The sequence below is a fragment of the Drosophila obscura genome, unplaced genomic scaffold (assembly GCF_018151105.1).
Source record: "Drosophila obscura isolate BZ-5 IFL unplaced genomic scaffold, ASM1815110v1 contig_186, whole genome shotgun sequence".
NCBI classification, from domain to species: Eukaryota; Metazoa; Arthropoda; class Insecta; order Diptera; family Drosophilidae; genus Drosophila; species Drosophila obscura.
Genome location: NW_024542774.1, coordinates 2,288,129 through 2,302,227, shown reverse-complemented (window position 1 = coordinate 2,302,227; position 14,099 = coordinate 2,288,129). Strand labels below are relative to the sequence as shown.

Genomic DNA, 14,099 nt, shown 5'->3' with positions numbered 1-14,099 from the left:
ACACCATCCCCAGCCATGGAGCGAACGACCAGCCGAAATAAAAAAGCCACGCAACAACCAGGCGACAAGTTTAATTAAACGATTTAATTTAGTTTTTACAAAGCGCGCAGCACTCTGTCAGATTTGTTAGGCTCAGTTTGAAGTACATACATAGCACATGAGTTACAGATTCGATATGGTAAATATCTTGGGCTTTGCTTTGGGGATTGCATCTAATTTGCTTCATGGAAGAACAATTTGTGATGTGTGTTTGTGTGTGGTGTGTTGTTTGTTGTGTGTGTGTGTGTGTGTGGTGTGTGTGTGTGTGTGGCACTCTCGAGGGCGCAACAAGATCAACAATTAAGCTAAGTCAACGATTCCGCTAAATACGAGTTATTGTCTCCAGTTTTACGTATGTATTTTGTATTCATGTGTGCGTCTGTCTGCCTACACTCTGAAAATAATTAATTAGGGACACGCAGAGAAGGAAGCATTCTCGAGCCCATAAGTACTTATGCTGGATGAGCAGCAACAGACGATACAACTCGTGGATTTATATCCCTTCAAATATGGGATATTAGAGAGTGTTTCAGAGTGTAGGCCACAGATTGATCAGGCCCAGGGCTAGGGAAATCGCTTGAAAAATGTAGATGTATCACGAGTGCAGCTTGGCCGCATTGGCGGCGGCTATGTCATCCCGGAAGGCCAGGAAGCCGAGCTGGGCGTGCGAGGCCTCGTTCAGCGCCCGCGAACGAATGCAGGCGCGATACTGATCCGCAGTTAGCGAGCTGGCACACACCTGGCAAGAATGTGAAGGTAGAAAACAGGTTAGAACATCGCTAGAGAGGAGGGAGGGTGAGAGGTTACCTTGGTGTGCCAGCGGTGAAAGATGCCCGGATCGGTGGCCCGGATGATCTTGATCTTGGACCGAATGTACTTGCGGTAGAGCATCACATCCTCGCCGCCCCAGCCGACGATCTCCTCCTCGTCGAAGCCGCGTATCTGCAGGAAGTTCGAGCGGTACTGGCAGGTCATCCCATAGCCAAAGTCCCTCCAGAAGCCCGTGTCCTTGGAGATGACCAGCTGCTCCTCGTCGCTGGGCAGCGGCTTGCCCTGCAGCGTGTACACCACGTGCGGGTTGTACAGGCTGAAGACCACCGGATAGTACACCTGAGCGCGGAGGGGAGATCATTAAAGATGGTCTTGGGGTACTTCCATTGTGGACCTACCTTCTTGCCGGGCGCGGCATTCCAGCGACAGCGTTCCAGGAACCTGGCCGTGAACATGATGTCCACGTCGCACATGAAGAGCAGCACATCCTCCGATGGCGATGGCGAGACAATGTGCTCTGCCCCCAGCCTCAGCGCCTTGGCTGAAAGATGGGACAAAACTCGCTTGAATGAGTGAGCGAATGGCTTGGGGAATCCCCGTTACTTACCCCTGCTGAAGGTCTCGTTCAGAGCGAGGAACTGCGTCCTCTCCGACAACTCGGCCATCCGCCTGGCCTGCGCCAGTCCACTCTCCCCGAAGTAGACCACGATCAGCTCCAGATGCCGATCCGCGAGACTGGCGAACATCTGCAGGAAACTGCGAAAGCTGTGCAGGCGCCCGGCCAGCGGCACTATCACATGGATTACGGCCGGATTGGAGCTGGGGCTGCGGCTGGCCGGAGTCTCCGACAACTGCACCGTCTGCAGGGGGGCGAACGGGCGCATAACCAGCGCCCTGCGCACAGGACTCGTCTGATGCTTGACGCTCTGGAAGTACAGCTCGTACTGGGTGCCCGTCGTGGGCTCGGTGCGGTATATGCCCTCGATGAAGTCGTCCAGCGTGTACTTGATCACATCCTGCGCAGCTCCGCCGCCGCCTGCTATCGTTCCAACTCCCGCCACTGCCACTGGCACTCCCGCAGCCTTGGCGCGCACTCGGGCCGAGTGATTGCGGTTGAGGCTTTCCAGCGCCTTGTTGACCGCCCCAATGAGGTCACGCCGCCGATAGCCAATGGGCTTCTCCACCACCCGCTTGCCCAGGCCCAGGTCGATGGGGAATACGCGGGTGAAGGTGAAGTGGTTGAACGGAATCAGCTCGTACTCGTTGTTCAGGGGCAGCCCGTGCAGGATCTCGGCGGCGCCTACCTGCTTCCGGATGTAGCTGCTGCAGTCGTAGTGGTGGGACAGGGGCGGCAAGGCCGTCCCCACAGTTGTCTCCGGCAGGTGGAGGCTGCTGCCATTCGAGGCCACGCCGCTGTGGCCACTCCGATTGTTCTGAAGGATGACGATCTGAGCGCGCAGGGTAAGCACCTCATGCTTCAGTCGCTCAATCTCCGCCTCCTGGTCCCCGCCCAGGACATAGCTGGGGCCGTTGGCCTCGCTGGGATGATGATGCAGCGCCTCCTGAGCCGTGAGCTCCTCAAAGCCGCATTTGGTCAGTATCACAATGGACACGACGCTGACCAGGACGAACAGCAGCAGGAGACGCACTACCAACCGGGAGGCGAGCGAGCTATGCATTTTCCATAGTTATTCCCATTTAGTTATTGTGGCTGCAAAGACAATTTTAAAAGACCGTTTATGAATATCACTTGGCAGCGGTGTGTACACACTGCCGCCTAGACAGTGTTGCATAAATTCACAAAAGCTACGACTCACAGCACTGAGTTCAAATTTATCGAAGTCTTGTTGTTGGCGCCCATTTTAAATTAGGTTTGGATAGTTCTATTTTATATGGTTCTGTTTTGTGTTTCATTGTTAGACACATTTGCTAAGCTTTTTTGATTAAATGGGAGTCCATAAAATAGGCCAGAAATATTGAATCGAATATCAAAATTGATAAATATGATATGCCTTGGCATATTTACGGTAATGACAAGATATATTTCGGTATATTACTGAGGGTACTTTTCAAAATGACCCGCCAAACTCCATTTAGCGCACAAAAAATACCGCGGAAAAATTTTACGCAGAGGTTTTTCTTCTTCTTCGTTTTTGCGGAATTTTTTTTAGGGCTGCCAGATCGGTTCCAAGCGAGTCGGTATTGAAACGGGTTGTAAAATATCATGGTGGCAGCCCGCAATTACGAATTACACGAGACTGGTGACGTCAGCAACAACGATGACGTTACGTCAAAATTGAGGAATATCAAGGCATCTTGTCGTGTCAGTCAGTCAGTATATTTACGGTATAGTTTGATAAGGAGAAGGTATATTACGGTATATTTCTGAAGGTCGTTTGGTATATTTTATCGAAACGCGCGCGGTCACACTGGCTGTCATCATCACATCAAATTTAATATTTTAAATATTTGAAAACTCAAAGGAATCAGAATCTAAACAAATAGCAAGAGAAAACTAACTTCTGTGCATACAAAGCAGTATTCTTCAGTAACATTGTCAGGTACGTGTGTCTGTGATTGGGCGGGTGGGAGTAGTGTAGCGCAGAGCGAACAGTGCGTAGGGCATGCAACAAGTTCTTTCTTTCGTTTGTGCGGGGGGTGATGGCATTTTTTCGCCTAGCTGCGGCCGTGGAACTGGAATGATTCATATGCCAACAAGCAGCGGCTATTCATTCGGGAGATAAGGTGTGTGTGCTAGTGCTCCAAATTTGTTTTTTTATAGAGCGAATTTACTCGCAATCTTTGTGCGTATGCTGGTGTGTGTATGTGTGTGTGAGCTTGTGGGCATGTGTTGGAAATTGCATTTTAACTTATATATCTTTGTTATGTTTTTAACAGAATTTCCACAATGGAGAACAACGAAGCCCCCTCACCATCTGGCTCCAATGCAAACGAGTAAGTGGGCCCTCAGATTGAAGTTCACGGCATCTACAGACAACGTCGCACAAATGCAAGGCAAAGTACGCAAAGGGCAAGGTAGCCATTGATGTGACGTCACTGGTCACTGATTAATTGATATGTAAGGTTGTGTGCATGGCTCCCATATGCGGGGGGTAGTAGAAGCCCTCAACGAACTGACTTGCATTTGTGCGGTGCCGGCTGGATGATTTTTCTGTGTATACGTAAGCATCTCCCACCACACGCATAATATTGTACAGTTTTCCCATACTCCCACCACCGCCAAACGCCTTCAACAACAACAACTTCGCCGATACGAACCCGCACAATAGCAACAACAATGCCGCCGCCAACAAGCGCCTGCAGCAGACACAGGCCAAAGTGGACGAAGTGGTGGGCATAATGCGCGTCAACGTGGAGAAAGTGCTGGAGCGGGACCAGAAACTCTCGGAGCTGGGCGAGCGAGCGGACCAACTGGAGCAGGGCGCCTCGCAGTTCGAGCAGCAGGCCGGCAAGCTGAAGCGCAAGCAATGGTGGGCCAACATGAAGATGATGATCATTCTCGGAGTGATCGCAGTGGTGCTGCTAATCATCGTCCTAGGTAAGCTCCGCTCTCTGATCAGCTTATGCTTTTGGGCTTTTGGCTTTGGGCTTCGGGCAACGGTTGTGGTTTACTGCTTAGGCCTAAGATCTATCTATTTAGCTTATGTGACTGATGCTAGTTTGAAGCTTTGCATTACCAACGCCCTGCAACGCGTCTGTCTGTATTTCCCAATCTGTGGTTGCGGCTCTGCAAATAACCCCCCCGCCAACTTTCAATGGATATTTCAATGCTGACTAACACGTTGATTGATATGTATGATATGCCGAGCCTAACTGATGACCACTGGTTGTCCCTTTTTGTTTCTACTTGCAGTGTCGCTTTTCAATTGATCAAAACACAAAACACAAAAAAATTATCAAATTCCGTTTTCCAAACAACAAAGCTAAGGTTCATTTATGTCATTAAATATACACACACACACTCGTGTACAGTGTAGATGTATGCATGTATATTGTATATTAAATTCTATGTATAATCGTCTAAGCTAAGCCAACTCCAAAAATCTAAAGGTAAATTGTTGCCCGTCACCCAAGTGTTAACTATCATATTTGTTTAGTTTATAATGTGTAGATTAGCTCATGTCTTAATGTGTGTGTGTGTGTGTGTGGAGGTCATGTACGAGTCTCTGCACACGGCAGGGATTTATTCTTTTGAAAAGTCTCCACAAAACAATGCTCTCAAGAGTAAGAGTAATTTTATTCAGTCGTACCAAGGCCTGCATCGCAGAGAAGGAAGAACTTTCGACAGCATCAAATATGAATATACCACTACAAGAGACAATCCATTTATTTATTATTATTAAATAACAGCACTATGAGCCAATGGTTCAGCTGATAGATCCTTTCTAGTACAAATTCCTCAATCAGCTGCCTAAATATATAGGGTATTTGTTTTTCTTCCTTTGTACAGAATGACCCAATTAAAAATTGGATAACTTGTTGAATTTTGTGATGTTGGGAATGCCAGTTCAATCTACTAATTCTGCCCTTATTTTCAGTATCGGTCTGGCCAGAGAGCAGTGGCAGCAGCGGTGGTGGAGCCAAGTCCATTACCGAACCCAAGACCGTTCCGGAAGTGCCCCACCAATAAGGGTGTGCTCCATTCAGTAAGCAAGCATAGATGGGAAATAGGAAACAGAAATGGACCAACACATCAGGGACATGGAGATGGACATGTGGACAGTGTGGCCTTCGCCTTTGCTTTGGCCAAATCGCGCAAATGAAAAGTTAATTAAATCGAAAGGAAAATCAAAAAAGGAAAACTATCTACACATATATATATTTTTAACCAGAATGTAATTATTAAAACCTAATGTTAATTAAACATTTTTCACGTATTGTAACCCCCAGCACAGGCCAGAGGTCTGTGCGTAGGGTGTATGTGTATGTAACATGCTCTGTAGCTCTGTATATTATGTATTTGTATATCATATAATTGGAAATACATTATGCCACATACACTTTACGAAACCACCAGCAACCCGAAGATTCGCAGCAAACTCTCACGTTGAATGCCATTTATTTATTTACTTTTTAAGTTGGAATCGCGCGTAGTTGGAAAATATGTATTGATTTTCAGCCGTTGGACGCGCACGTGCACACCCAGATCTCGGTCTGTTACCACTCAACCGAACCGAACCAAAATACGTTCTGTTCTGTGCCGTTCTGATTGCAACCGGGCCAAGTGCAATACACAGGGCAACTGTGGGCGATGCGACCAGGACAGGACGATGTAAACACTGCGACACGATATTTCGGTTGGCCCAGCTGTTCCGATAGTCGGCGCATGCTCCGGATTGGCGTACATCGATTCAGAAATTGTTCTCCCGTTTCCGGGCCACTGTCACACTACTGATGGCGCTGGCACCGTCTATTTAAATAAATCTAGAATGCTGATATGCCAATCCATTAGCTCGAGCCCGGAAGCTGTCGTCCACACATAGCCCATGTAGAGGGCATAGAAATTCAGGTAATACAGCTGTCCAATGAGTATGTGATCTGCTGGTGTCTCGTAGTGATAGAAGTTCCTTTTCCTTATCGAGGCGGCAAATATCACCACAAACTGGAGAAGATAGAGCGGTAAATAGTGACAGCGACGGGGCGTGGTAAATCTTACAATGTTCGACAGCATAGTGTAGATGAGAAGGGTGGGGAACTCGATGGTGACTCGCTTCATCTCGGAGCACACGATGATGCCAAAGCTGGTGAGGACAAACAGACGTTCGCTCCACCGGATCACATTGTGACGTGACATCTAGTGTGAGGTAAGGAGTCAGTACGATATGCGGCTGCCAGGAAGCACTTACGAAGAGACCACGCCGATGGTTAGCTGCCAAATTTCCGTAGCACAGACTGATTGCCATGATAATGAAGGTGAGCACAAAGGAGACGATGAAGCTAATATACGGCGCCGTCTTGGCGGGCTTCATGATGGATATGGTGTTCACCTCGAACTGTCGATACGAGGGGGGACTGTTAGTTGGGCCACTGGCCAAATGGGTGGATCGCCGCGCACCGATCAGATGACTCACCGTCCAGACGCCGGCCAGTATGCGCTTCCAGGCGGACTTGTGCACGATGATGTGGTAAAAGAACACATACAACTGGATGGATATGAAGCTGATGAAGAACTGCACCAGGCTGACATAGTAGTGCTCCTCGAGGAACTTCTTGACGGGCTTTCTGCGGGTTGAAGGAACAGTAGTAGAGTCTTAACTGAGCCGAGCCGATCCAAGCGGCTCCCTCTCCACTCACATTTCCATGAAAACCGAAACCTGAATCTGCCCAATGATCAGCATAATGATGGTCACCTTGTATGTCTTGACAAGTAGTTTCCTTGTTTGTTTGTCGGCGACTACGGTCTCCTCCATAGCTGGAGTTGGTCTGGTGTTGTCTGATTCGCTTTACATCAAAAATTTAAGTAAAAAATAATAAAAACCAATTTCAGAAAACGGAATGCCAACTGAGTAAAGTCCAACAGCCATGGACATATTATTATATGCCTGGCCCCACCGATCTCATACCCTTGAACAAAATGATGGTCGGGTGCGGCAGAGTCGGAGCCCCAAAAATCGATCACAGATGAAGATCTAGGTCAAGTGTAGCTTGCGGCTGTTTCCCAGCTTCTCCTTAGTTATTTTTTCTATAAATCAAGTGAGCCTTGACTTCTCCGTTATTGAAGGAAAGAAATTTTATTAGTTCTCTACACTTACTATACTCATGAGCGGGTATACGTTTTCTTCCCGCAGGACACATACAGCACCAGGATTATGGAGCTGCGCGCTTCGAGCATGCGCGCATACCAACGGGACAGGCGGAAGTTCGCCTTGATATCCTACACGCTGACGATGGCCTGGCTGCTGCTGGCCCTGCTCCAATGGGTGCTCGTCTCCTTAATGTGAGTGGTGGACCCCCTGTTAAGGGGGGCGCGGCATTACATCTTCTTTTTTCCCTTTTTAGTGCGGACGTCACTGTCATCTTCATCAAGTACTACTGGATCAGTTTGATTTTCTTTATATTGGCGATGATCATGGTCACCATTTTCATATTCTTCGAGAGGGTACGCACCATCACCTGCCTGAACTGGCTACTGTGCCTGCTGATAGTGAGTATACCTGCGAATCCTGCCACCGAATCCTGTAGTTGACTTGTGTGCACATCCTTTACAGGTGGAGTTCGTGATAATCGGAGTGTTCACGCTGGCGGCACTCAGCCAATGGCAGGAGCTGCTCGTTTGGTACTTTGTCTGTGTGCTGCTCTTGTTCGTCTTCATACTAATCGGATCCATTATACCGGTAAGCACTTTTCCACAGAGGAAACCTCACTCCGCTTAACTGATCCTTTCCACCACAGCATGACCTGACGCTGGATGTCATAATACTGTTTGTCTTGGCCTTCATTTTCCTCATCATCACCGTCTGGTTCGTTATGATCAGCATTCTGGTGAAGACTCCATACTCGTTCGTTGTCTACCAGGTGTTCATCAGCATCGTTGTGCTGCTGGTAAGCTACCTCTACTTCTACTCGTATATCTCCACCCTAGACACTCTCTCGTTCTCTTTTTCTCACAGTTTGTGATGTACCACGCTCAGACAATCAATGGCGGTCGATTTGCGGAGATGCGTCTCAATGACTACCTACTCGCCGCCCTCATCCTCTTCTACGACTTCATCATCCTCTTCCTGCTTACGTTCTTCCAGCAGCTCGTTATGAGAGTCATTGTGGGCAGAACCACCACCACCACTGCGAGTCCCACTCTTGACAATCGTGGTATGGTTTTCTTTGATCCCATCATAGGCCCGGTCCAAGAAGACTATATGGACGATGATGACAACAGCACCACAACAGCCCAAATGGTGTTTAAATAAAGAGGGAAACAAAGGGGAAGCATGGCCAAATCCTTTTAAATTAAACACAAAATTTGGAGTACATATTGCAAGTGGTAAAACATATTAAAATCCTGCCAAGCCACACGCTCCTTTGGGCTAACAGTTTTCAGTTCCCTCAGCACCAAAATCGCAGTCATATAGAGCTCCATGTAAAGGCATAAAATACCATCGCTACTTTAGGTAAAATAAATGAACAAAAGCAGGCCGAATGGAGCAGAGTTTTTATTGAATTAATCAGTAGAACATTAAGTGTCATACCCGTATGTATGGCTAACAGCAGGTTTTCAGGTGTTTCATGTATGTACATACGTACGTACAATAGGTAGACATACAATTATATATATATAGTAAGCTGAGATATTATCATTGATATTACGTATTTTTGATAGCGATTGGAACTACAATTGGTTGCATTATTGATTGGTTGCACAGCAGCGATGGGTGTCGTCTCCCCGCCCTCTTCCCACAGATAAACGCACGCACATAGAAACACACACACACACGCACACACACACTACAAACACCAGACACAAACACACACAGTTATTAGTAACTACAGCTAGAGTGATTCCATCGAGGATGCCCCTGAGCAGATGGTCGCTTCCGAGTCGCTAGAGTCCGGACCAACGTCGTCTCCGTCTTTGTCTCCTTCCAATTCCCCTCGGGCCGATTGCATCAGCTGGGATGAGGGCGATGCAAACGATCCGAGGAGCGGCGAGGCCAGGTCGTTGAGGCTGCTGCTCGGTGTGGCTGTGGGCGTGGGCGTGGCCAGGCCACCGTCTGCACTGGGGTAGCTGAGGCTGCTGCTGTCCGTCGAGGAGTCGCCGGGGGATTGGGATGCGTTCGAGTAGCGCTCCAACAGAAGTTGGCTGAAGGTCTTGGCCGGCCAGTCGAAGTCCTCCAGGTCGGTGGGCGTGGCAATGGGGGTGGGCAGGTGGAAGATGCTGCTGGTGAAGGAGGAGCTGTTGTCCATGAGGCTGCTGACGGGCTCCAGGAACCGCTTGCCGTGGTACATGTCGCCGTGGGTCAGGGGTGTGAAGAGAGTGTCCACGGAGACGGTGACACTGCGGCCCATAATGGCAGCGGTTGCGGATGGGGTCGGCAGGGGAAGGGGGAATAAGGAAATGGGTCGAAACTGGTGCGTGGGTGTCGTCGTGTGGGAGCTGCAGGGGCTAGGGCAGGTGGACGGGGAGTGGGCGTGGTTGTGGACTGGGAAGAGGGAGTTGACGCTGCTGATCCGGCAGAGTTGCAGCAATTCAGTGTCTACACGGAAATGGAAGAGATTCGGAAGAGATTTAGCCGTGGGTGGGACAAGATCAGCTCCTACTGCGGGAGGCTACATGGCTACCGAGCACTGGCAATAGATCTAACTGGCGACTACGCTACCTGGGCTTCATACCTTCCGCCGACTCCTCGTTGTCCTCGCGGATGCTCGCCTGTCCCCCGGCCTGGGCCATGCTCTCGCGCACCGTTGTCCTGCCGTACGAGTCGGTGGTGCTGTTCGTCTCGCCAGTGGTGGCGTCCAGTGTGGTCTGCACCACCACATCCATGTGGGAGTCCAGCGAGAACTGCTTGCCGGACATGAGGATGCCGCGGACGCGTCGTCGCATCGATGGCGATTCCTGGTGCTGCGAGAGATGCGAGGATGGGATGAGATCTGTATCTGTATTACGGGGCCTCCATGGGTGTGTGCCTGCACTCACCGCTATGCGAATGCCTGCATAGGTCTTGGCCAGAAACTCATCTGCATCGAATATGCCGGCAAAGGAACCGTTGACCACTTTGGGCGACATCGGAGAGTTCGAGAGCAGCAGGCTCGAGCCAAAGGCCTCGCTCTTCTCCTTGGTGTCTGCGGGAGAGCAATGGAAAGGGGTTCAGTACTCGTTTAAGGGTCTCTCTCTCTCTCTGTCACCCCTATTCGATTACCCATCGACAATTAAAGTAGAATCTCGATTAGGAGAAGCAACAACCTCATACATGGGGCAGACACCAAGCCCTTGTATTGCCCCAGTTCTCTCAAGAAAATCAACGATGTTGGGTGGATCGAAGTGCATTAACTGATTAACTCAAAACTTAGCAAAAAACTAAAAGAACAAAGGCAGGCAATGGAACGGAAACAGAGCTGGGCAACTACTTGAGGCGGTAGGACTTGCGTTTACCCTTGAGATAGACCCGATTCGAAATGGTAATGTTCATCTCCTCGAGCACCATGGAGGCCACCTGGCGGATCTCCATCCAGTCCTTGACGATGTCGTCGAGGGTCGTGTGCGTCGAGGTGATGGTGAAGCGGATGACGTACTGCCCCTTCAGCGAGGAGGGGATGCAGTGCTGGTTACCGCGGTGGTTCAGTCGCTTCAGCAGCTTCTCGGTGATCTCGTTGTCGCCGCGGATGCGAAACACCACCAGGCCGAGGTGACGCTTGGCCGGCAGCTCGAAGCGATGGTCGGCCAGGACGAGTGCCTCGAACTTTTGGGCCAGGCGTACGCCCTCTCGGATGTGGCGCTGCAGGCCCTTGATCCCGAACGAGCGCAGCACGAACCACACCTTCAGGGCGCGAAAGCGGCGGCTCAGGGGTATCTGCCAGTGCATGAAGTCCACGGCCACGCCCGAGTTCTCGTGCTGCAGGTACAGCGGCTCCACGTTGAAGGTGCGGTGCACGGCGGTGCTGTCGCGCACCCACAGGGCGGTGGCATCGAAGTGCACCATCAGCCACTTGGAGGGGTTAAAGGCAATCGAGTCCGCCCGCTCGATGCCCCGCAGCCAGGTGCGGAATTCGGGACAAATGAACGCGCTGCCTGCGTAGGCGGCGTCGACGTGCAGCCACAAGTTGTGCTCCCCACACACAAGGCCGATCTGTGGGTGGAATTAAGGACGAGTGGGAGTTGTCAGTGGAAACAGATTAGCGGTCCGGAGACGCAGAGAGCACCCACCTCCTCCAGATTGTCGAAGCTGCAGCTGCCGGTGGTGCCGAGGGTGGCGCAGACCTGAAAGTGGAATGAATCAACCACGGGGGGACAGTTAACTGCTGACATGTATTAATTGGCTCCAATGGGAGTTAGGGAATCAGCTATGAGGAATCAGGAGGAATCAGCTGCCGCTGCTTTCCTGGCCAATTAGTTTTGACAGACTTCAACTTACCCAGAAGGGGACCAGGCCCTGCTTAACGTCATCCTCGATGGCCTCGCGCAACAGTTTGCCGCGCATCGCGAGCTCCTCATCCGCCTCGATGTACCGCATACGCACGAGTCCTGTGTGGGTGGCAGGGAGAACAGAGCAAGAGAACAAAGTAAGCCTAAGCTGCTTAGTGAGCGTAAGGCTCGCGACAGGACAACCAACGCACCAATCAACGCCGCCTTCTCCACGCTGGAGTGGGCCTGGTCCGAGCAGTAGGCCACCAGGCGGGCGTTTATCTCCGCATCCTGGTAGCCGGGATGCCGCTCGTGGAAGCGCTGGATAGCCCGAGTGCGTCCGGCCAGCAGGCAGACCAGCGTGGCCTCGCTGGCCGTCGTTTGGAGTACACCGCCGCCCTTGCTGTTGCTGCTCAGGTGGAGGAAGTCGTCCGGCAGATTGATCATCTTGCCCAGCCAATTCATCACGATGATCTCCAGCTCGGTGCACGCCGGGGAGCTGGCCCAGGTGAAGCCCAGGCAGTTGATCGCATCCGCCAGCATGTCGCCCAGCAGCGAGGGCATCGAGTTTAGGGCCGGAAAGTAGGCGTGCATGTGCGGCGACTGCCAGTGGGTCACGCCCGGCATGACGATGCGCTCCACATCGTCGAATATCTTTGGCCAGGGCTCGCCCTCAATCGGTGCCGACTCCGGCAGCAGCTGGCGCATGTAGCCCGGACTGACGTCCGGGAAGACGCGACGATCCCGTATGTTCTCCAGATAGTCCGCTATATAGTCGACCATCTCCTTGCCTGTGAAGCATTGCGGGGAGGGGGGGCGGATTCGGTTAGGGGCCATTAAATGAAGACAAACGACAGAAAACAAATCCCCCATGGGACAAATCAAATATGCCCAAACGGATTTACATCTGCCGCTGCCGCTGTGCAGTTTATGGCCCGGACTTAGTTGGCTTGACTTACCCCGCTGACGGTATTCCTTAAAGTCCATGCTGCAGTCGTAACGTAACCCTTGCTGACGTAAATGTTCTGCAATTGTCTTTGTCGTTCTCGCTGTCGTTTGTACGTATGTATCTGTATCCGAGTTGGATCTGTCGTGCGTCGTTATGAGTTTGGGCCTAATCCTGTTAGACTTGGCTCTCTCACGCTTCTGCTACTCACTCCCTGGGCAGTGGCTAGGCAAGCTCCATTTTCTGGGCGTATTTGGGCCAGATTCTAATGCCAAAATGGAACGCACTACCCCGCTGCTGCTACAGAATACAAAAGAAACAAAATAGTATAATGAAATGGAAACTTGGACACTTCCGATGTTGTGGGGCTTCGGGACTGATTGGAAATGAAAAGCGGTGGGAAAGCCTGGCCTCTGGGAAAGGCTGCCAGCTGTGAAAATACTGTAGTGTAGCCCGTTTCGAGCTGGAAGGTATGGGCCAGAATTCACCTAATTATGTCAGCGAAAATATTAGTTCGTGGTATGAACCGTTCTGCGAGTATCGTTGGCTAGATAGCTGGGATTGTGCCCTCTTTTATAGACCTTTTGGCGACCACAAAAATAATCGATTAAGCGATTCGCTCCAAAATAATGCACTTCCCATATGCAAACGTACGTGTGTGTGTGTGTGTGTGTTGTCAACAAGTTGTCAACTCGCTAATTGCGGAGATGAAACGCAACACGCCATCCCACAGTGTTCAGTATTCGGCCAGGACAGAGATCAGAACGGATTCCCAACAAAATTCCGTTTAAATTAGAAATCTCTAATTGTTTATGCTTGATAATTCGCAGAGCTTGATTATATTTTAAATACCGCAAATTAATTATATCTGCTCGATCTGAACTCGTGCACTGGTTGTACTCCATTCGGAGTATCTGTTTCGGGTGGGATCGTGGATCGTGGATCGAGTGGCTGCTGCTGGACTGGCTAATTTTTTTGCAACTGCATTTTGTCATGCATTTAGAATACAGAAAACATGAAATCGAACCTCTGCTTAGAAACTAGTATGCAATGTTCAATACTTCACAGATGAGCTGCAACAAAGTATCTGCCAGATACACGGGGAGTTAACAGATAAATATGGCGACGAATCTGTCATTATTCAACACTAAAACAATCCCATCTAAGCCTTCAAATAAATTTAATTCTTCTGATATCGGTACATTAATATACATAAAAAATGGCTGTAGATATCTACCTCCCTATATCTTGGTAAGTGTAAGCTCT

General features: G+C 50.1%; 5 protein-coding genes across 12 annotated transcripts; 2 read left to right on the top strand and 3 right to left on the bottom strand.

Moving 5' to 3' along the window:
- Positions 1-56: 56 nt before the first annotated feature.
- Positions 57-5,920, bottom strand: LOC111079538 (chondroitin sulfate N-acetylgalactosaminyltransferase 1). 2 transcript variants are annotated; one of them, XM_022374751.2, is made up of 5 exons: positions 5,831-5,920; positions 1,418-2,521; positions 1,209-1,351; positions 847-1,149; positions 57-778 (listed from the first exon to the last, which is right to left on the bottom strand). In XM_022374751.2, exons 2-5 carry the CDS (start codon positions 2,487-2,489, stop codon positions 635-637), a joined length of 1,662 nt encoding a protein of 553 aa, XP_022230443.2. In that variant the 5' UTR covers positions 2,490-2,521; positions 5,831-5,920; the 3' UTR covers positions 57-634. The 2 variants fall into 2 exon arrangements, with proteins under 2 accessions (XP_022230443.2, XP_022230444.2); XM_022374752.2 differs by lacking the exon at positions 5,831-5,920 and adding an exon at positions 2,628-2,718.
- LOC111079544 (synaptobrevin) lies at positions 3,223-5,835 on the top strand. Of its 5 annotated transcripts, XR_002608359.2 has the most exons (5): positions 3,223-3,371; positions 3,709-3,765; positions 4,029-4,369; positions 4,685-4,881; positions 5,370-5,496. XR_002608359.2 is itself a non-coding variant. In XM_022374764.2 (4 exons), the coding sequence occupies exons 2-4, from the start codon at positions 3,719-3,721 to the stop codon at positions 5,459-5,461; spliced, it is 480 nt and encodes a 159-aa protein (XP_022230456.2). In that variant the 5' UTR covers positions 3,229-3,371; positions 3,709-3,718; the 3' UTR covers positions 5,462-5,835. The 5 variants fall into 5 exon arrangements, 4 of the variants coding, with proteins under 4 accessions (XP_022230456.2, XP_022230458.1, XP_022230457.2 ...); XM_022374764.2 differs by lacking the exon at positions 4,685-4,881 and having other exon boundaries at positions 3,229-3,371; positions 5,370-5,835; XM_022374766.2 differs by lacking the exon at positions 4,685-4,881 and having other exon boundaries at positions 3,232-3,371; positions 4,101-4,369; positions 5,370-5,835.
- On the bottom strand, positions 5,854-7,376 carry LOC111079543. 2 transcript variants are annotated; one of them, XM_022374761.2, is made up of 5 exons: positions 7,126-7,376; positions 6,903-7,053; positions 6,678-6,824; positions 6,488-6,625; positions 5,854-6,433 (listed from the first exon to the last, which is right to left on the bottom strand). In XM_022374761.2, exons 1-5 carry the CDS (start codon positions 7,239-7,241, stop codon positions 6,242-6,244), a joined length of 744 nt encoding a protein of 247 aa, XP_022230453.1. In that variant the 5' UTR covers positions 7,242-7,376; the 3' UTR covers positions 5,854-6,241. The 2 variants fall into 2 exon arrangements, with proteins under 2 accessions (XP_022230453.1, XP_022230455.1); XM_022374763.2 differs by lacking the exon at positions 7,126-7,376 and having other exon boundaries at positions 6,887-6,975.
- A 164-nt stretch (positions 7,377-7,540) lies between these two features.
- Positions 7,541-8,967, top strand: LOC111079541. The gene is made up of 5 exons (XM_022374759.2): positions 7,541-7,768; positions 7,831-7,975; positions 8,040-8,165; positions 8,224-8,373; positions 8,442-8,967. Exons 1-5 carry the CDS (start codon positions 7,641-7,643, stop codon positions 8,736-8,738), a joined length of 846 nt encoding a protein of 281 aa, XP_022230451.2. The 5' UTR covers positions 7,541-7,640; the 3' UTR covers positions 8,739-8,967.
- LOC111079535 (histidine decarboxylase) lies at positions 8,964-13,340 on the bottom strand. 2 transcript variants are annotated; one of them, XM_022374746.2, is made up of 9 exons: positions 13,322-13,339; positions 12,847-13,133; positions 12,100-12,678; positions 11,898-12,007; positions 11,690-11,743; positions 10,919-11,612; positions 10,463-10,608; positions 10,159-10,387; positions 8,964-10,022 (listed from the first exon to the last, which is right to left on the bottom strand). In XM_022374746.2, the coding sequence occupies exons 2-9, from the start codon at positions 12,872-12,874 to the stop codon at positions 9,319-9,321; spliced, it is 2,544 nt and encodes an 847-aa protein (XP_022230438.2). In that variant the 5' UTR covers positions 12,875-13,133; positions 13,322-13,339; the 3' UTR covers positions 8,964-9,318. The 2 variants fall into 2 exon arrangements, with proteins under 2 accessions (XP_022230438.2, XP_041449212.1); XM_041593278.1 differs by having other exon boundaries at positions 9,930-10,022; positions 10,146-10,387; positions 13,322-13,340.
- Positions 13,341-14,099: the final 759 nt, after the last annotated feature.